The sequence below is a fragment of the Plectropomus leopardus genome, chromosome 15, assembly GCF_008729295.1.
Source record: "Plectropomus leopardus isolate mb chromosome 15, YSFRI_Pleo_2.0, whole genome shotgun sequence".
Taxonomy (NCBI): Eukaryota; Metazoa; Chordata; class Actinopteri; order Perciformes; family Serranidae; genus Plectropomus; species Plectropomus leopardus.
In genome coordinates this window covers 23,493,998-23,514,819 of record NC_056477.1, presented here as the reverse complement: position 1 = coordinate 23,514,819, position 20,822 = coordinate 23,493,998, and the positions used below count along the sequence as shown (strand labels likewise).

General features: G+C 38.9%; 1 protein-coding gene across 1 annotated transcript in view; it reads right to left on the bottom strand.

Moving 5' to 3' along the window:
- Window positions 1–1,108: 1,108 nt before the first annotated feature.
- cdh23 (cadherin-related 23) overlaps window positions 1,109–20,822 on the bottom strand; it is a 227,593-nt gene continuing 207,879 nt past the window's right edge. Inside the window, exons 57-68 of the mRNA XM_042501637.1 lie at window positions 10,364–10,627; window positions 10,125–10,286; window positions 7,802–8,058; window positions 7,587–7,684; window positions 6,685–6,805; window positions 6,521–6,600; window positions 6,316–6,356; window positions 6,096–6,156; window positions 3,744–3,873; window positions 3,320–3,439; window positions 2,868–2,978; window positions 1,109–1,558 (exon numbers count right to left, since the gene is read on the bottom strand). Of these exons, the coding sequence (XP_042357571.1) occupies window positions 1,217–1,558; window positions 2,868–2,978; window positions 3,320–3,439; window positions 3,744–3,873; window positions 6,096–6,156; window positions 6,316–6,356; window positions 6,521–6,600; window positions 6,685–6,805; window positions 7,587–7,684; window positions 7,802–8,058; window positions 10,125–10,286; window positions 10,364–10,627 (1,787 nt within the window). The 3' untranslated portion in view covers window positions 1,109–1,216. The remainder of the gene's footprint in view (window positions 1,559–2,867; window positions 2,979–3,319; window positions 3,440–3,743; window positions 3,874–6,095; window positions 6,157–6,315; window positions 6,357–6,520; window positions 6,601–6,684; window positions 6,806–7,586; window positions 7,685–7,801; window positions 8,059–10,124; window positions 10,287–10,363; window positions 10,628–20,822) is intronic.

Below are 20,822 nucleotides of genomic sequence, written 5' to 3'. Positions count from 1 at the left end.
GCAAACGTTGCTCATTTTGAGCGTGACTCTTTTAGTCCCTCAGGTGGCAGTGTAAAGTCTCTGTGGGCACAATGCCATCTTTATATCTATAAAACTGGATAATTCATACTTTTTTAAATTCCATCTGTAAGTCCTTTACAAGGCTTTCTTTGACTGATTTTAATATCAAATTTATCATAAAAGATTCATAGTTTTTTTTTTTTCTTCAAGTGATTTCAGTCTTGGACACAATGTTCGATCCGTCTTCCCTCATCTTCTTCAGTTGAGGAGTCTTTCGGTTATTAGTGACGAGTCTCCGTGCACATGACTGACAGTCTATGCTGGAGATGGAGAGCTGGAGCAGGGTCTGAATATTCACAGACTAAAGTGTTTTGTCTTTTTGCCATTGATCCAAACAAAAACACCTTTTTATCAAACTACTACAGTACTTTAACAATTGCAAAATGGCAAGACCCCTCTTGCTCTTGGCCTTAAGTGAAAATGCCACTCTGTGAGCATCATCGTGAGGAAAATATTTGAAATGCTTTTCTCTGCATTACATGTCCATCTCTAATTTCCCAACCAAAAAATGTATCTATTATCTGAGAGAGAAACGTCTTACTGTCCCATCGTCACTCCGTCAACACTGATTGCATCATCTGGCAAAAAGAAAACATGATAAGGAATTGCGTCATTTTCTCAATGTCCCATTGATGGCCATCCGCTGGTCTGAGTGTGTAGAGCTTCATTTTTTCGTGTGTGTATATTTGTGTTTATGTGAGTGTATGCAGTCCAGGTATGACTTCAAAAGGATTAGTGAGAATGAGGCACCTTTTGATGATTATAAGGTCATGGTTCAACAAGCTTCTCCCACAGGGAGGCGCTGTCTTTTCTGCTAGGCTCTTTGGATGAGAGTCGATGACACCAGTTGGTTTTGTCTTGCTGAAGAAAAGTGCCCTGCTTCTGTTTTCCACATCCGAAAGATCATCTGAATGGACTTTCTCTTGAAGCACCCAATGTGGGACCACCTTCAACATAAGACCCACACGAACCAACCCAGTGGTGAGTAAGTCCTCTTGCAGGCTGTCTCACTGATGCATCGCGGTCAGCTGATGAGGTTCCCTAGACTACACACACTCCTCCTCCAGTCCTCTCCAACCTTGTCAGGGTGGTGGCATGGAGGCACAAGGACACACACGAGTCATGGTTGCGCTCAGACCAGCGAGGCCTCGGCTAGTCATAACTCTGTGATCTCCAAGGGACTCTCCGACAGGGTGTCCCCGTCCTTGTGACGGTGCATCGGGGTGGACTTGGCCGACTCTGTGCGAGCATTGCGTTCAGAATAAAGCCCCCCGTCGGCGTTCAGTGCCTCCAGAGAACGAGCCAGGGCCCGCTGGTCGTCCTCTGGCAGGCTGTTGAGGTCAGAGGTCAGGAGGGTGCCTGTGCTGCCGTGGACCACGTGCACACCTTCGGGACCCTTCAGCTCCACAGGAAGCTTGTGCTTGAAGCGCATAGTGCCACGACCTCCACCCATGCCCAGGCGCTCGTCGTCATCGTCGTCTAGATCGCTTTGTATCAGCTGTTGAAGGAGGACAGGAGAGGAGAGGGAGAGAATAAACCAACTGATACTGTTTTTACAAGGCATCATGTTGAATATGTCAGCTTTTGTAAGAGAGCTTTGAGGAAGAGCTGGAGGGAGCTAAACCAGTGGAAGCAACACTTTCAAGAGAGAAATCAATCACTTTCAGTAACAACTTGGAAATGTAGCAAGAAGATTGATCAGCAAAGAAGAATACATTTCATACCAGACTTGGGTTAAATAATTGCAAACAATTAGCAATAAAGGCCCCGTATATTGTTCATTTTCAGGTTCATACTTTTACTTTGGGTTTCTACTAGAACATGTTTACATGCTTAATTTTTAAAATACACTTTTTGTCCTACTGTATGCACAAATATACCCATATTCACCCTCTGTCCATATTGTGGCCATAAGTGGAATTACACCGCCCGGGTCCGTCACGTGATGCCATAAAGAGACTTTTTTTCCCATTGACTTACATTGGAAAAGAGGCGTCAGTAGCGTCAATAGCTCTGCAAAATGATTGATTTCATTATTAAGATTTCATCTGTTCAGTTCAATAACATTTGGAAAGTGGCAAGATTGAATTATCTGATTGGCATTCAAGCTAGTATATTGCTAAAACGAGTGTCAGCTGCTCCGCCGGCGGAAGTCAGCCGCTCTGTCACACTCAGCTGCATTTGGCTGCCGTAGGTCTCTAGTGTGCATGTTTGATGGACCCCATCATTACCATGGTTCTAGAGCGTTTTTTTCTTTATGCACTACTGAGCCGCTCTCATAGAAATGAGATGTGCCTGCCTCCATGCTGTATCCAGGCTTTCTTAATACATCTATGATCTTTGAACCATCACCGTATCCAGGAGATGAATGTAATAGCACTGAGGCAGCACTTTTTACCTTTTTATAGTGTATTTGTGACATCGCAACTTTACTGAAGTCCTACCAGCTTTTTTTGAAAGCACAGTTTCTGAATACAGAGTGTGTGCATTTCTCTGTGGATTGGGTGTTTTGATATTCTCACAATATGCATTAAAAGAAAGAAAGAAAGAAGTGGAAATCAGATTTTCACAATATGGGACCTTTAAGTGGGACTTCCACTTCAATGCAAATGAGAAGCTGAACTCTAAAATGTAAGTGCAATCTCTATTTGACCCGAAGTCTGGCTCAAGGTGACAGAGATAGCAGAAGTAGCGAAGTGGTGCCAAGTCAGAGCAGCAGACGTCAGAATGGGAAATCAAAGGACTGTTAGGTCACTCTCCGGCGGCGACAGACAGGAAGAACACTGCAGCAGTTTTTCTGAGCCCACCTCGGTGACTGACGAGTTTTCTCCCTGACTGGTGGACACTGTGACGAGTCGTGCTGCAAAGAGCTTTTTCAGCCTCAGGTAGTCGTCCAGGACCACCTTGAGCAGGGAACCCTGACAGGACGGCAGTTAGGATCAAACAGAGTCTATAATAACACCATCTGCCTCACACACTCCTCACTGTTAGAGAATCACACATGAGTATTCACAGCAGAACTGTCTGGCCTCTTATCTAGACTGCTGGGTCTCAACAGCTTGTCTTTGAGTCCTTGGGCTCTCTCTGTCTTTGGTTTCTTCTCAGGACATACTGGAGAAGGTCCTGTCTGTGACCTCGTCCCCCAATGTGTTTTTGGAAGGATGGACGGAGAGAGTACAAGACCAACAAAACGAGGTGTTTGGATGTAGACGTGTTCCTGTGTTTGTCTACATGGATAATCTGACATTTGGAGTCTTACCTTGATAGGCCCTTCCCTCATGATCTGGCCCAGTTTAGCAATGTTGTCGTATTCTTGAATGGCTGCTCTCAAGTAACGATCATCCTCCGGCTTCGCTTGTGGCTCTCGACCAAATGTGCCCTGTGGTGACACACACACACACACACACACACACACACACACACACACACACACACACACACATACACACACACACACACACACACACACACACACACACACACACACACACAAATGCTTACTTAAAATTGTCAGCTGTGAAATGGGGTTAACTCAGAGCACAATGCCTTACGACACAAACTTGTGTAATCCTGAGAATGACGACTTCAATCACAGCGTTTAAGTCTGGAGGAAAATATAATCTATTTAAGTGCTTTGGAGTGTTGTTGAGAAAAATAACACTCAGATTAACGCTGGTACTGACATGCGTGCGTGCAGGGCTGTTCCACAGGTCAGTTATCTCGCTCAGGTTCTCAGGCAGGTCGTCCTCATGGTCGGCCTGAGCAGCCAGCTCCAGGTTGCGACAGAATGGGTCCAGCCACACTGGATTAGCCCTGTAGAGGTAAACAGCATCACTGAAAAAATGCAAAGGAAACACGAGGAGCAACAAAAAACAACTCAAATTTGACTTTGACCTGCTTTTTTAGTTGGTTTATGAGACTGGTGTTATGGGATTTACATGAGAATAGCAGAGAACAGAGACGCACTAAGTCTGTATGCTAAAAATGAAGCTAGGTAGAAGGTAGATTTGGCATGAAGAATGTAAACCACCTTTGAAGCTCATTAGTTTAAGTAATTCTTCACTCATAAAATGAACATTTGTATAGCAGTTACTCCGCCTGTGTTATGCTGAACTCATGAAGAAAAGTTTTTTTTTCTGGCATGCCTCCACAGATAACGCAGAATCCAAAAAAGTCAAATATTCTAGGTTAAAGGGAACCTCGTTAACCAACAAAACTAAACATCAAAATATCTGTTAAAACTCGCCACAACTCGTGGAGTATAATCCAAGTTTCATTTATCCAGTTGTGTGCTCAGCACTTGTCAAACACATGTATTTTTACGAAAATCTTGCTATTTAAAACACTCCCATATACCAGTTGTGCGCCCGGGCAAGCATGTGGATTTGAACTCTGCTCGTGCATTCAACTGAGAAGAGTTCAAATGTGCTTGCCCAGGTGTGCTAATTGTTTTAGTGAAATGCTAAGATGTTTGGTAATTATTAAGCATAACATTGGATATATGAGACTTGGATTATACTGCATGAATTGTGTTAGAGTTTGTAAACAGATGTTTTGATATATCTTTGCTGCTAGCTGTTTTACTCTAATTTATCATTTTCTCAGTTTTTGGATTCTTTCGCTGTGTAGGAGTGTGAGGAAAACAGTTTTCGAAGCAAATTCAATGCATTATATTTATTCATTCATTATCTGTAGCTGCTTGTCCTCTTAAGAGTTGCAGGGGGGTTGAAGCCTAACCTTGATATCGTTGGGCGAGAGGCAGGGTACACCCAGGACAGGTCGCTAGACTGTCGCAGGGCTGACAGAGACAGACAGCCATTCACGCGTATATTCACAACTACAGGCAATTCACCTGTTAACCTGACCAGCATTGAAATTTGGGAGGAAACTGGAGAACCCAAGCTGGCAGAGAAGGCCCCCCCCCCCAACCAAGGTCGAAACTTCAACCCAAACCAGGCTCAAAGCTGGGACTCTGCTGCTGTGAGGCGACGGTGCTAACCACGACACCACAGAGCTGCAATGCATCATATGGTGAGTAACTGATATGCAAATAATAATTTAGTATTTTTTTTTCACACTTATATCTTGTTTGATTGATCCATACAAAAACCGAACTGTAACGACACACTGTGGTCATATGATGAGTTTTCCTTGCCTTCCTAGAGTTTCCACCGGTTGCCTAGCAACCTCATGGCAGCAACCCACAACATATATGTAACAACTTTTGTTTTGAGTCCTGGAATTTAAAAAAATGCTTGTCTTTGATCATCAGAACTAATAACTTGTGATTACTAAAAATAACATTTTTTTAATTTTTAACTTTAATTGCATAATAACTGAGAGTGATATTCTGTGGAGAGTCCTTTTAAAGGAATACTTAACCCCGAAGTGACCATTTGTAAATAACTAGTCATGCTGTGTTACCTTTTATTTGTAAAAAAAAAAAAACAACAAAAAACATTGCCTCCACTGAAAACAGCAAGTATACTGATTGATTAATTGAGGACTACTTAACAGCAAAAAAATAGAAACGTGTATTTACAAACTCTCACACAACTTTTGCGGTATAATTCTAGTCCTGTTTCTGCAATTTTATGCTCTGTACTTCCCAAACATATGTATTTTTGCTAAATAACCTTAGTATTGGAGTCTGGCTCTGAAGACAGCACAGCTCACTTTCTGTCCAATTTTTTTTAAAATAGTCAGGTTTTAACCAAAGTGCATGTTTTTGGGAAGTACTGAGGATACGACTAGATAAATGAGACTTGGATTATACTGCACAAGTTGTGTGAGAGTTTTTAAACAGATGTTTTGATATAGTTTTGCAGTTGTTAAATGTGGTCCCCAATCAACCAATAAATATGTTCACCATCTTCTGTGGAGACATACGAGAAAAACGTTTTCTTTATGAATTTGATGTAACACAGAATAAGCATTTGTAAATGGTAAACAAAGAAACAGGCATTTGGTGAATGAAGTATTAATCAAAGCAGTATGTGACAAAAAAAGGTGTGAAAATGAAGTTATTATCTCACCCTTCAAAGGAGTACTTGTTAGTGTTGGGCATATCCAGGATATCCATTAGACCCTGGTTACCTGGATAGTGGAGGACACATCATTTTAAGACAAACAGACTTGCTGCAGTAAAGTGACATGTTGTACTGTACTTTAACAGATGGTACTGAAAAGCCACAGAAGCCACATCCTGTCGTTAACAGCTGGTGGGACCTTCCCCTCAACGAAGCGGCTTCTCACCTGTTGATCCTGCAACGATGGCTTTCAGCTTCCTCTGGTGCCTGCAACACAGCAAGAGACAGAATCACGAGAAGGTAAACATGTTGACATCTCTCTTCAGACTGGCAGCTTAAAAACATGGTTCATGACTGAGTTGCTTTCAAATGACTCACTCAAGAGTCAAAATAAATCTATGTCAATACAAAAATCGCTGAAGGCGTCTTACACTCTGCGATAATGCCAGTTCATTGTGACAAACAAAATCCCCGCCAAGCACAGCAGCACGGCCAGAATGATGATGACAAGCTGTGAGGGAGAAAGAGAAGTTTAACAGCACAACACCACAAAACATCTGCAGCAGCCTGTGAGTTTGTGGAGGCTCCAGCAGACCTGTAGCGTGGAGATGTCATCGGGCAGTTTGTCACTGACAGCAGGCTGAACGTCCACAACATTGTATCTCCTGAACAGGTTTCTGAGTTGCTCCTTGTTCTCATCGATCATCTGAATGACCCTGAAAACATGAAACACCAGGACACAGGTAAAGGCAGGCCAGAGCATCATTGTGTGGGACATTTCTTTAGTACTCATATATCATGTGTAAGACAGTAGGTGGGTTTCCATTAACAAATTGTGCAAATTTAAATTGTGAATTAAAAATTTGTATAATGCAAACACATCAATTTCAAAAAAACTCCCATTTATCGCAAAAAAAAAGTGTTTGCGCTCTCATGATGAGGTGACATTTCAGTTCATTTGAAGAAGCCACATTTTGCAAACTGCAATAAAAACACTTTTTTTGCTTTTGAAAGTCACATGATGTGCTTATTGGTAGGAACTGGCTCCCTCATGATGCAGCAGGTGCTACATGAGGTGTTATTGCATCGCATAACTCTTCAAAAGTTAAGCGGATCATCCGGAAGTTTTGAATCCACAATTCTTTTGTGAAATTGTGGACTGTGGATTTCCTCTCAAAAAATCCCTCATGTGTGGCCGCTCCCACGTATAAGCAGCTTGCCTTTCCATTAATCACTACGTCGCCTTCGATTAGAAATAATGACGGCTAGTGCGGTGGCTGTTTTGAACATCCATCACCATGCTTCTTGGAATATTATCACGACAGGAGAAGTGGCATAACATCGTGAGAAAGGTTGCATAACATCACTCAATGGAAAAACAAGTCACTGCTGTTTTGAAAATATTGCTTAATTTTTGGGAAAATCTGTGATGGAAACCTGACTAGTGTTACCATTTAGCATTGGAGTGAAAGATTTATTTCATTCAGGACGGAATACCTTTCAACATCGAGGATGGTGTTGGTCTGATTGTTGACGACGTGGATGAGCATGTCTGTCTGACCATAATTCACCCTGTCCTTCTTGTCCACATGGTACTGCATAAAAGGACAGAGAGACAAACGTCAAATATTATTACAACATAAACAAAAAAGCACTAAAAACATTACATAAAAGCATTTCTTTAAAAAAAAACCAAAAAAAAAACGCCTAACCTGTATGTCGTCTAAGTTGACAATGGCTCCAGTGATGTTAGACAGCAGGTTGACGAAATCTTCCTGGTTTTCACGGACCAAATCAGGGATCTCATTGAAGACTATCTTGACCCTCTGGTCGTCTCTGAGAATGTAGATGTTCACGTTGGTGGTTGTACTGTGTCCCGCGTAATCACACGCCAAAATCTCGAGCTGAAAGTAGCCTGGATTGTAGGCGGTGAAGAGGTCATTCGTTTTGATGATACCATCTGTCAAACCTGTGGGAATCATGGGATACAAAGTTGTTTCAAAATAAGAAATTAATTGGACAAGCTCCCAAATTTAATCAGAATATAAACATATTGGCCTGCTTTTTGTCTGATGTATCATGCTGTACCAAATCCTGTAGAGAAATCTGACAGTAGGCTCTGGATAAAGGAACATTACCTGTCTGGGAGAGCTGGACAAGAGTCTCAAAAAATATGGGTATTTAACCGGATGGGCGAGGTCTGTGACTGTCTCAACCAGCTTTGTTCTTAGTGCACGATATGCTTTATATGATCAGCTGTGTGCACTTAAAAGAAGGCAGAACCCAAATTATGAATATTTTTTAGTTTGATGAAAATGAGAAATTGGATTTAAAGTATAAGCTTGTTTTATTTCTAAAGTTTGTGGTAACTGTTAACCTTGATCTACCTCAGTTTTCTTACGCTGCATTCACAGGTCTTTCATAAGCATTTCAATCTGTGAAACCTGAGCGCAGTGGTTTGATTTTGTCAATACATGACTACATAAATAAACAGCTGTATTTTTATTTTTATGATTTTTAAAAAACTTTTTTTTAACACTTTTTTTTTTTCATTTTTTCTTTTTTTTTCCATGGAAATTTCCATGTTATTTCCTTGTATTTTTTTTAAAACAAATTTCCTGCAAATTTTGGAATAATTTATTGTTAAGAAATCAAGCCAAATTGCTCAGATTTCAAAGGGTTGATTTTTTTGTCTTTGGTTTCTCTCTTTAAAAAGCAAACATGGTAGTTATCAAGAGCTCTTTATCTTAAAATCCTCACACACACACACACACATATATATATATATATATATATTCTTGTATCTTTTCTGTTTGCATCCATTATCATTCGCTTATCTGAGGCCAAGTCGTGGGGGCAACAGGCTAAGCAGAGCAAATCAGATGCTCCTCTCTGCAGCAACTCTCTCTAGTTCCTCCTGGGGGACCCCAAGGTGTTCCCAGGCCAGACAAGATATGTAACCCCCTCCAGTGTGTTCTGGATCTGCCCTGGGGCCTCCTACCAGTAGGACGTGCCTGGAACACCTCCAGTGGGAGGCACCCAGGAGGCATCCTGAACAAATGCCCAAACCACCTCAACGGGTCCCTTTAGACGTGAAAGAGCAGCGGCTCTACTCTAAGCTCCTCCCCCTATCTCTAAGGCTGAGCTCAGCCTCCTTGTGGAGAAAACTTATTTTGGCTGCTTGTATCCTCAGTCACTTTCTTTCGGTCACTACCCAGAGCTCATGACTATAGGTGAGGGTTGGAACACAGATGGACTGGTGAAGAAGGAGCTGAGCTGGGAGGCTCTTGATTTACCAGTCCAACACAACTACTGCATCTAAGCGGATGCCGCACCAAACCGCCTGTCCATCTCACCCTCCATTCTACCCACACTCGTGAGCAAGACCCCGAGATACTTGGACTGCTTTGCTTGGGGCAGTAATTCTCTCCTAACTCAGAGGGGACAGTCCACTGTTTTCCAGCAGAGAACCATGTCCTCAGACTTAGAGGTGCTGACTCTCATCCTGACCGTTTCACACTCGGCTACAAACCGCTCCAGTGCGTGCTGAAGGTCACAGTGTGATGAAGCAAACAGAACCGCATCATCTGCAAAGAGTGAGATACAATTCTGAGGTCCCCAAACCAGACCCCTTCATCACCCTGGCTGCGCTTTGAGATCCTGTCCATGAATATCACAAACAGAATCAGCGTCCTTTCGTATGAGCCTTTGACTTCTTGACCTCTCCTGACACTTTTTTTTATTTTTCGTCTTTATTTTATGCAGTTTCTTATTGTGTGTAAATTAACTACACTATCTTACCAACAAACAGCAACTTTATCCTAATAACAGTACTGACTGAGGATCCAAACTTTGATATATCTTATCCCTCTGAGTCACAGAGCTCCATTGTTGTCCACAAACAAGTATTGACTCAATATTGCTGGTTTTGGGCCTTCCACAGGATTTGGTGGTGACTATTTGAAGAGATGTTGTAAGAAGCAAAAATCTAGTCAACATTTAACACAAATGCATATTGTACACGAGAAAGCTCACCGATGATGAAGATGTTGCCCATGTCCTCACTGCCATTGCTCTGTGACTGGAAGTAGCGGATTGTAACGATATGGTATTGAACCACGCTGTTGTTGCCAATGTCATTATCTAGAGCCACAACCTTGATCAGATCTGAGCCCACTTTGGCATTCGCTGCAACTCCTGAAACCAGGGAGCAAAGATGGAAGGTTATGGTGGTTTCACATAGACCAACATACACATACAAGAACACAGATTACCTGCAGTGTACTCCGCCTTAGTGAAGCGTGGTTTCTGGTCATTGATGTCTTCCAGTTCAATGCGGACTTCCAGCAGGCTGGGGTCACGGGCAGGGTCCAGGGCTTTGGCACGAGCTGCCCTTTGACCTCTGGGAGGAGTCCAGCTCCTGTTGCTCGAAGCCTTGATGATAATGGAGTAGACCGGGATCTCCTCCCGGTCCAGATCCTTATGCAACTTCAGCTCTCCGTCTAGACTCAAGCCAAAGTTTCCATCATTGTTTCCCCCTGCAGGAAGACATAGTGTACAGACATGTATACAGATGTCCTCATTATTCCTACGCTTTTGAAGTAAGAGTACTTTCATCTGACCACACAATGGATACAAGAAAAACTCATTATCAACACCTGGTTTACAGCAGGGGCATCCAGACTTTTCGGAATTTTCTCATTATTTAACAACATAATATACTATGCGATTGCTTTGCACTTTTAGACAACATGCTATACTATTACGTTTTTTCTCACTTTTTGACAGCAAACCATACAATGTTTTTCTAACTTTTTGACAACTTACTATACTTTGGTATTTTTTCGATTGTTTTTAACGACATATGACTATTTTGTAACACTTTGTTTAGACATGCTACTCTATGCTGTTTTCCCCACTTTCTGACACCAGAATACGATGATCTTTTTGTGGAACGGACTGAAGGGACACTGGTGCAAAGACACTGGTGCAAAGACTGTTCTAACAACAAAGAAAGAAGAGAAAATCCCACATCCCATGTCAGACTGAAAGCAGGAGGAGGACGCCAGTGACAGAGCAGCCTGCAGCACACACACACAACATTGGGTGAGTCATAATCTCAAACTGTTTATGATAAAATAGTGAATGCCAATGAATATACTAAAGCTAAGGTTAAAACTACCAAACATGAACAGCCCTTAATTGTGATGTATCTATGTATGTATTAACATAAAGGATTTAGAAAATTGCCTGAGCAAATTTTAATATTGCAGCAAATTATGTATTTTCAGTTGATTTAGCAGGTACATTATCTGTCCTAAAAGTGTTAACATCACTTAAACCATCTTAAAAGGGTGGCAGATATTGCAAAACTATAGTGCTGGTGTCATCTCTGTGACGAAACTCTGCACCATACCCTCATCATGCCCACTCGCTGACACCATGATGAAGCACTTTTTTCTGTTATCAGAACATTGTCAAATTGACTAGATAGGGGGCGATCTAATGTGCCATTATGCATTGTGTTAACTTCATGTTTAGATGAGTTAAAGTAACCACACTGCCTGTGAACACGGCAAAATGGTGAAATGCAGACCAAACTCACACCTACACACATTAGAATGGTCTCTCGACGACAGCACAAGCACACACAGCACCCAAGCAACCTGTGACATGAAAACAGGCTGATCACACAGCACATCACATGTATCTGACGGACCAGATCAAAGTTTTGAAAGTTTGAGAAAGTATGGTGTGAAATATATCAGGAAGTAGAAAGGTTGTGTTAACAACATGTTTTCTGGACATAGGAGGCTGCCGCTGTTTCTGTATCTCTGTCTCAGAATGAGCTGTATGATGCTGGCAAGCACCTTTTTTTCCTGACATGTTTTTTTTTGTGTTTTTGTAATTTTCAATTGTACAGCACTTTGTAACGTTGGTTTTGGTAAGTGCTAAATAAACTTTATTATTATTATTATTATTATTATTATTATTATTATTATTATCATAGTGCTATTATTATTATCATTATATTATTATTATTATTATTATTATTATTATTATTATGACCCTCAGACTGCCTAAACCCGACCTACCTGTTACTCAGTTTATTGACTGAGCTGCAGCAGTGCTTGCATCACATGTTGGGCCGCTGCAGCTTATGCAGCTACTTTCTGTGGTTCAAGATTCCCTCCATGTTGTCTTGTTATACACACCCACTGAAGTTAACCCTGACACTGAAGTTAACCCTTTCTGTTCTCCAATCACTCTCTACTCCACAGTAAAGTGCTCTCTGGTCAGAATCTGGCGCAAGAGGGGGAATGTGTACTGTTATTAACTCTGCATTCTACACACAGGGATTTTTACAGGAAGTGTATGGTTTGTGCAGCCAACAATGCATAAACCATTTGGCCATTTTATTATGAATTTCATAAACTAACACAATGTGAAGAAAAGAAATACTGTCTCGTTAATGTTGACAGGTTCAGTAAATGCGCTGAAGTTTTTTTTCCCACAGCTAAAACAAGGCACTGCTCACTGAAATAATATATGGGGTATTTCAACAATCAGTTGTGATGACTGACTGGCAATGTGCTCTCTAAAGTGTTGCACTTCTTAGGCTTTAAATATATATATATATATATATTTTATCACTTCTAATATGTCATTACTGTTTTTATCATCCACAGTGCACGGGTGCTATGGAACGTGAAAATTGTACAGTCAAGGCAAAACTGCTGAAAGGTTGCAATGAAACTGGACCGTCATGAGCTAAAGCACTTCCGCCAGTGCTTGCATAAGAAACGGACATGGACTCACCCCCTTTGAAAACGTTTTCAGGGGACCACACCGAAATGAAAGAGGTCCAGTTAAGCATTGTATTCCATCTACAACCTCATGTGATGATGAAATGCTGTGATACTGTGCTAACCTGTTGCTACTCTGTCAGCATTGCATTCTCAGGTGAAAGGTGCCCTCAGCAGCCACAGCGGTGCTAAAGAACCTGAAGCCAGGCGATTAGGTGCTCATGAGAGACCACAGGAGGCGTTACTGGAGGCAGAGGCAATATCACTGTCCATTTATCACATCCCCACTGAAGTAGCTGTAAAGGTTGCAGTAAAGGCTACTTGGGTCCATGCCAGCCATTTCAAACTTGTCCCTTAACCATATGACGACACAGGGCCCTCTGTTTACTTTTCAAATACATTAACTAATGCGCAGAGAAAAATTAAAGTCATCACAACGCGAGAATTCATCAGGAGTGTAGGCGGATCGCTGCTCCTCACTCATAACACTATAACTCATTTGCACCAACAGAAAATGCTTTACATTCATCCTTATAACATAACGCCAAATGGGTTATTCGCAAAGATAAGGAACTGAAGAGGAATGTTGTAACAGACACAACATGGATGATAGAGTGGTTTGACTTTATGTTTGAAAAATAGAAATCATTTATTCTGACTGTTGTATCTGCACTTTATGTCTCTATGGTAGGGTTTGCCCTGTTCGGATGAGCCATTATTCCGTCTGTCAGAGGTCTTATTGTCAGAGATACTTAAAGGTCAGCTACACACCAAATGTCAAAAAAATGTCCAAAAACATCATGATATAGCATTCCGAAAAAATTAACGAAAACGTCATAGTATAGTATGTCTAAAATGTCAAAATACGACATGTCTATAAAGCAGCTGAAAAGTACATAAAATAGCATATCTAGACATGTCATAGCATAGACTGTCGAAAAAATGACCAAAAACATCATACTATTGTGTGTCAAAAAACGTTAAATTTTGACATATAAAAAAAAAAAAAGGCTGAAAATGAAATATTTTAACTATGGCGTTTTCGGCCATTTTTTTGACATGCTAAATTGTGACGTTAATTCCACTTTATATACTATCTCTCTGTCTCTATCTGTCTCTACAAGTTATAATATGTTGTTTTTCAGCCATTTTTATGACGTCAAAATTCAGCGTTTCTCAATGTACTATACTATGGCGTTTTTGGCCATTTTTTCAAAATGCTAAATTATTAAGTTTTTGGACTTTTTGGCCTTTATTCCCACTTTGTATACCATGACAGGTTTCTACAAGCTACTATATGTCATTTTTAGCCATCTTTATTCATTCGTTCATTTTCCGTAACCGCTTGTCCTTGCAAGGGACGCGGGGGGCTGGAGCCAATCCCAACTGTCATTGGACGGAAGGCGGGGTACACGCTGGACAGGTCGCCAGACTATCGCAGACACCCTTTCACGCTCACCGTCACTCCTAAGGGCAATTTAAAGTCACCAATCAACCTGACCTGCATGTCTTCGGAATGTGGGAGGAAGCCGGAGACCCCGGAGAGAACCAACACAGATACGGGAGAACACGCAAATGTGGGCACGGGCCCACAGAAGGGCCCCCGCCTACGGACCGACCCCCGTTCCAATCCGGGATCAATCCAGGGACCCTCTTGCTGTGAGGGAACAGTGCTAACCACGACGCCATCATGCCGCCCTAAGCCATCTTTAGGACATGTCAAATTTTTTTTACATTTTCTCCACATGCTATACTATGGTGTTTTTATCGATTTTTTGGCCATTCTAAAATAGGACATTTTGGACTTTTTTGGGTATTATTTCCACTTTGTATACTATGACGTGTCTCTACAAGCTATATGTTATTTTCATCAATTTTTAAAATTTTTTTTTTTTTTGTTTTTTTGCCATTTCTTGGATATGCTTAATTTTGAAGCTTTTGGACGTTTTTGGCTTTATTTCCGCTTGTATGTTATAATGCATCTCTAAAAGCTTAAATAAGTTGTTTTCAGCCATTTTTATGACATTTTAAAATTGTTTTTCGACATACTATACTATGGTGTTTTTGGCCATTTTTTCAACATGCTAAATTATGAAGTTTTGGGCTTTTTTGGCTTTCATTTCCACCTTGTATACAATGACGCATCTCTAGAAACTATAATATGCTGTTTTCAGCCATTTTTATGACATGTTAAATTTTAACATTTTTCGACATACATACTATACGATGGTGTTTATGGCCATTTCTTCAACATGTTAAATTATGATGAAGTTATTGGACTTTTTGGCCGTTATTCCCACTTTGTATACTGTGACAGGTCTCTACAAGCTATTATATGTCGTTTTCAGCCATTTTTATGACATGTATGACATTTTGACATTTTTCGACATACTATACTATGGTTTTTGGCCATTTTTTCAACACCCAAATTGTGATGTGTTTGGAATTTTTTGACCTTTATTCCCACTTTGTATAGTACGATAGGTCTCTATAAGCTATTATATGTCGTTTTCAGACATTTTTTGGCCTTTATTCCCAACGTTGTACACTATGATAGGTCTCTTCAAGCTAGTATATGTCGTTTTCAACCATTTTTTCATTGCATGTCAAATTTTGACACTTTCGACATAGTTTACTATGACGTTTTTGGCCATTTTTTCAACATGCTAAATAATGACGTTTGACGTCAAATTTTGACTTTTTCGACATACTATACTATGGCGTTTTTGGCATTTTTTTCAACATGCTAAATTATGATGTTTTTGGACTTTTTTGGCCTTTATTCCCACTTTGTATAGTATAATAGGTCTCTACAGGTCTCTAAATTATGACATTTTTGGACTTTTTCTGCCTTTATTCCCACTTTGTATAGTACAATAGGTCTCTACAAGCTATATATGTCGTTTTCAGACATTTTTATGACATACCAAATTTTGACTTTTTCAACATACTATACTATGGTGTTTTTGGCCATTTTTTCAACATGCTAAATAATGAAGTTTTTGGACTTTTTTGGCCTTTATTCCCACGTTGTACACTATGATAGGTCTCTTCAAGCTAGTATATGTCGTTTTCAACCATTTTCATTACATGTCAAATTTTGATTTTTTCGACATACTATACTATGGCGTTTTTGGCCATTTTTTCAACATGCGAAATTGTTAAGTTTTTTGGACTTTTTCTGCCTTTTTTCCCACTTTGTATAGTATGATAGGTCTCTGCAATGTATTATATATTGTTTTCAGCCATTTTTATGAATGTCAAATTTTGACTTTTTCGACATACTATATACTATGGCGTTTTGGCCATTTTTTCAGTATGCTAAATTATGAAGTTTTTGGACTTTTCTGTCCTTTATTCCCACTTTGTATATTATAATAGGTCTCTACAAGCAATTATATGTCGTTTTCAGCCATTTTTATGACATGTCATTTTGACTTTTTCGACATACTATACTATGGCGTTTTTGGCCATTTTTTCAACATGCTAAATAATGACGTTTGACGTTTTTTGACTTTTTCAACATACTATACTATGGCGTTTTTGGCCATTTTTTTCAACATGCTAAATAATGAAGTTTTTTGGACTCTTTATTCCCAAGTTGTACACTATGATAGGTCTTTCAAGCTAGTATATTCGTTTTCAACCATTTTCATTACATGTCAAATTTTTGACACTTTCGACATACTATACTATGGCGTTTTTTGGCCATTTTTTTCAACATGCGAAATTGTTAAGTTTTTGGACTTTTTCTGCCTTTATTCCCACTTTGTATAGTTGATAGGTCTCTGCAATGTATTATTATATATTGTTTCAGCCATTTTTATGACATGTCAAATTTTGACACTTTCGACATAATATACTATGGCGTTTTTGGCCATTTTTTCAACATGCTAAATTGTTAAGTTCTTGGACTTTTTTTTGCCTTTATTCCCACTTTGTATGGTATGATAGGTCTCTACAAGCTATTATATGTCATTTTCAGCCATTTTTATGAGATGACAAATTTTGACATTTTTCGACATACTATACTATGGCATTTTACGCTATTTTTTCAACATGCTGCTAAATAATGTAGGTTTTGGAATTTGTCGGTCTTTATTCCCACTGTGTATACTATGATAGGTCTAAAGTATTATATGCAATTTTCAGCCATTTTTATGTTCTGTCAGAATTTGACAGTTCTTGTCATACTATAATATAGCGCTTTTGGCAATTTTTTCAACATGCTAAATTGTGAAACTTTTGGACTTTTTTGGCCTTTATTCACACTTTGGATACTATGATGGGTCTCTACAAGCCATAATATGTTGTTTTCAGCCATTTTTATCTTATGTCAAAATTTGACTTTTCGTCATACTGTACTGTTTACAGGTGATGCCGTTTTTTTTTTTGTTGTTGTTTTGTATGGGGGTTGTGGTAATCTCATTATTCAGACTGATGATGTCATCGGAGGTATGCACGTCATCGAGGATGCTTTCCTTCTGTACCCTGGGGTGTTCCTCTGACTGTGTCTCGTTTCTCCTCCTCTTGCTGCACGCCTTCCTGCCAACCAATCAGGTGGTGCCAGTGGTCCCGCCTTCCTTCCTTTTGATGAGTGCTTCCTCCAGTGATGTGTTTTTCTAGTGTCTTTTTAAGTCCGTTGTACCTTTGCTAGGGGGCGGCTGTTCTTACCCATGAGCAGTTCGCCCTGGTATATTGTGCTGGTGTGATCAATGTAAACTCGTGATTGTTAACTTGGTACTTCTTCATGTTAACTCATGTACGAAGGAGCTGGGCTCTAGATTAACTTTTGTTGTATTTCATGTTTACACTGGTTGCCATCGCACCACATCCAGATAATTATTTGTCTAACAAACTAGCCTTCGGTGGCTGTGTGTGTTATTTATGTTTTGGGCAACAGGGAAAGTTGAAGTAAGCTGTGGAGTGGGTGTGGTAGGTATAAGGGGTTTTATTTTGTTTATTGATTTGCTGCTGCTAACCCGCTTCCCTATCACGTTGTTCGTTTGCATATGTGTGTGCTGCTCGCTTGATGCTAGGCCATTTCAGTCGTTCATACTTGTGTTGAACAATAAACGTTTTTTCCTCCTGTTTAAAAACATTGTGCTGTGTTGCATCCCATTTTTGTCCCCCGATTTTAATATCTTGGGCTGTAACATATACTATGGCGTTTTTGGTCATTTTTTCAACATGCTAAATTATGAAGTTTTTGGACTTTTTGGCCTTTATCCCCCTTTTGTATTGTAATAGGTCTCTACAAGCAATTATATGTCGTTTTCAGCCATTTTTATGACATGTCAAATTTTGACTTTTTCGACATACTATACTATGGCGTTTTTGGCCATTTTTTCAACATGCTAAAAAATGAAGTTTTTGGACTTTTTCTGTCCTTTATTCCCACTTTGTATAGTATGATAGGGCTCTATAAGCTATTATATGTCGTTTTCAGCCATTTTTATGACATGTCAAATTTTGACTTTTTCGACATACTATACTATGGCGTTTTTGGCCATTTTTTCAACATGCTAAATTATGAAGTTTTTGGACTTTTACTGCCTTTATTCCCACTTTGTATATTATAATAGGTCTCTACAAACAATTATATGTCGTTTTCAGCCATTTTTATGACATGTCAAAACTTTGACTTTTTCGACATACTATACTATGGCGTTTTTGGCCATTTTTTTTTTCAACATGCTAAATATGAAGTTTTTGGACTTTTTCTGCCTTTATTCCCACTTTGTATATTATAATAGGGCTCTATAAGCTATTATATGTCGTTTTCAGCCATTTTTATGACATGTCAAATTTTGACTTTTTCGACATACTATACTATGGCGTTTTTGGCCATTTTTTCAACATGCTAAAAATTATAAGTTTTTGGACTTTTTACTGCCTTTATTCCCACTTTGTATATTATAATAGGTCTCTACAAACAATTATATGTCGTTTTCAGCCATTTTTATGACATGTCAAATTTGACTTTTTCGACATACTATACTATGGCGTTTTTGGCCATTTTTTCAACATGCTAAATTATGAAGTTTTTGGACTTTTTCTGCCTTTATTCCCACTTTGTATATTATAATAGGTCTCTACAAGCTATTATATGTCGTTTTCAGCCATTTTTATGACATGTCAAATTTTGACTTTTTCGACATACTATACTATGGCGTTTTTGGCCATTTTTTCAACATGCTAAATAATGAAGTTTTTGGACTTTTCTGCCTTTATTCACACTTTTGTATAGTATATAGGTCTCTATCATAAGCTATTATATGTTGTTTTCAGCCATTTTTTATGACATGTCAAATTTTGACTTTTTTCGACATACTATACTATGGCATTTTTGGCCATTTTTTCAACATGCTAAATTAATAAGTTTTTTTGGACTTTTTTCTGCCTTTATTCCCACTTTGTATATTATAATAGGTCTCTACAAGCTATTATATGTCGTTTTCAGCCATTTTTATGACATGTCAAATTTTGACTTTTTCGACATACTATACTATGGCGTTTTTGGCCATTTTTTCAACATGCTAAATTATGAAGTTTTTGGACTTTTCTGCCTTTATTCCCACTTTGTATATTATAATAGGTCTCTACAAGCAATTATATGTCGTTTTCAGCCATTTTTATGACATGTCAAATTTTGACTTTTTCGACATACTATACTATGGCGTTTTTTGGCCATTTTTTCAACATGCTAAATTATGAAGTTTTTGGACTTTTTTGGCCTTTATTCCCACTTTGTATATATAATAGGGCTCTACAAGCTATTATATGTGTTTTCAGCCATTTTTATGACATGTCAAATTTTGACTTTTTCGACATACTATACTATGGCGTTTTTGGCCATTTTTTTCAACATGCTAAATTATGAAGTTTTTGGACTTTTTCTGTCCTTTATTCCCACTTTGTATAGTATGGGCTCTATAAGCTATTATATGTCGTTTTCAGCCATTTTTTATGACATGTCAAATTTTGACTTTTTTCGACATACTATACTATGGTGTTTTTGGCCATTTTTTCAACATGCTAAATAATGAAGTTTTTTGGACTTTTTTGGCCTTTATTCCCACTTTGTATATATGTATAATAGGTCTCTATAAGCTATAATATGTTGTTTTCAGCCATTTTTATGACATGTCAAATTTTGACTTTTTCGACATACTATACTATGGCGTTTTTGGCCATTTTTTCAACATGCTAAATTATGAAGTTTTTGGACTTTTTCTGCCTTTATTCCCACTTTGTATATATAATAGGTCTCTACAAGCTATTATATGTCGTTTTCAGCCATTTTTATGACATGTCAAATTTTGACTTTTTCGACATACTATACTATGGCGTTTTTTGGCCATTTTTTTCAACATGCTAAATTATGAAGTTTTTGGACTTTTTTGGCCTTTATTCCCACTTTGTATATTATAATAGGTCTCTACAGCTATATATGTGTTGTTTTCAGCCATTTTTATGACATGTCAAATTTTGACTTTTTTCGACATACTATACTATGGCGTTTTTGGCCATTTTTTTTCAACATGCAAAAATTATGAAGTTTTTGGACTTTTTTGGCCTTTATTCCCACTTTTGTATATATGATAGGGTCTCATAAGCTATTATATGTCGTTTTCAGCCATTTTTATGACATGTCAAATTTTGACTTTTTCGACATACTATACTATGGCGTTTTTGGCCATTTTTTCAACATGCTAAATTATGAAGTTTTTTGGACTTTTTTGCCTTTATTCCCACTTTGTATATTATAATAGGTCTCTACAAGCTATTATATGTCGTTTTCAGCCATTTTTATGACATGTCAAAATTTGACTTTTTTCGACATACTATATACTATGGCGTTTTTGGCCATTTTTTTCAACATGCTAAATATGAAGTTTTTGGACTTTTTTCTGCCTTTATTCCC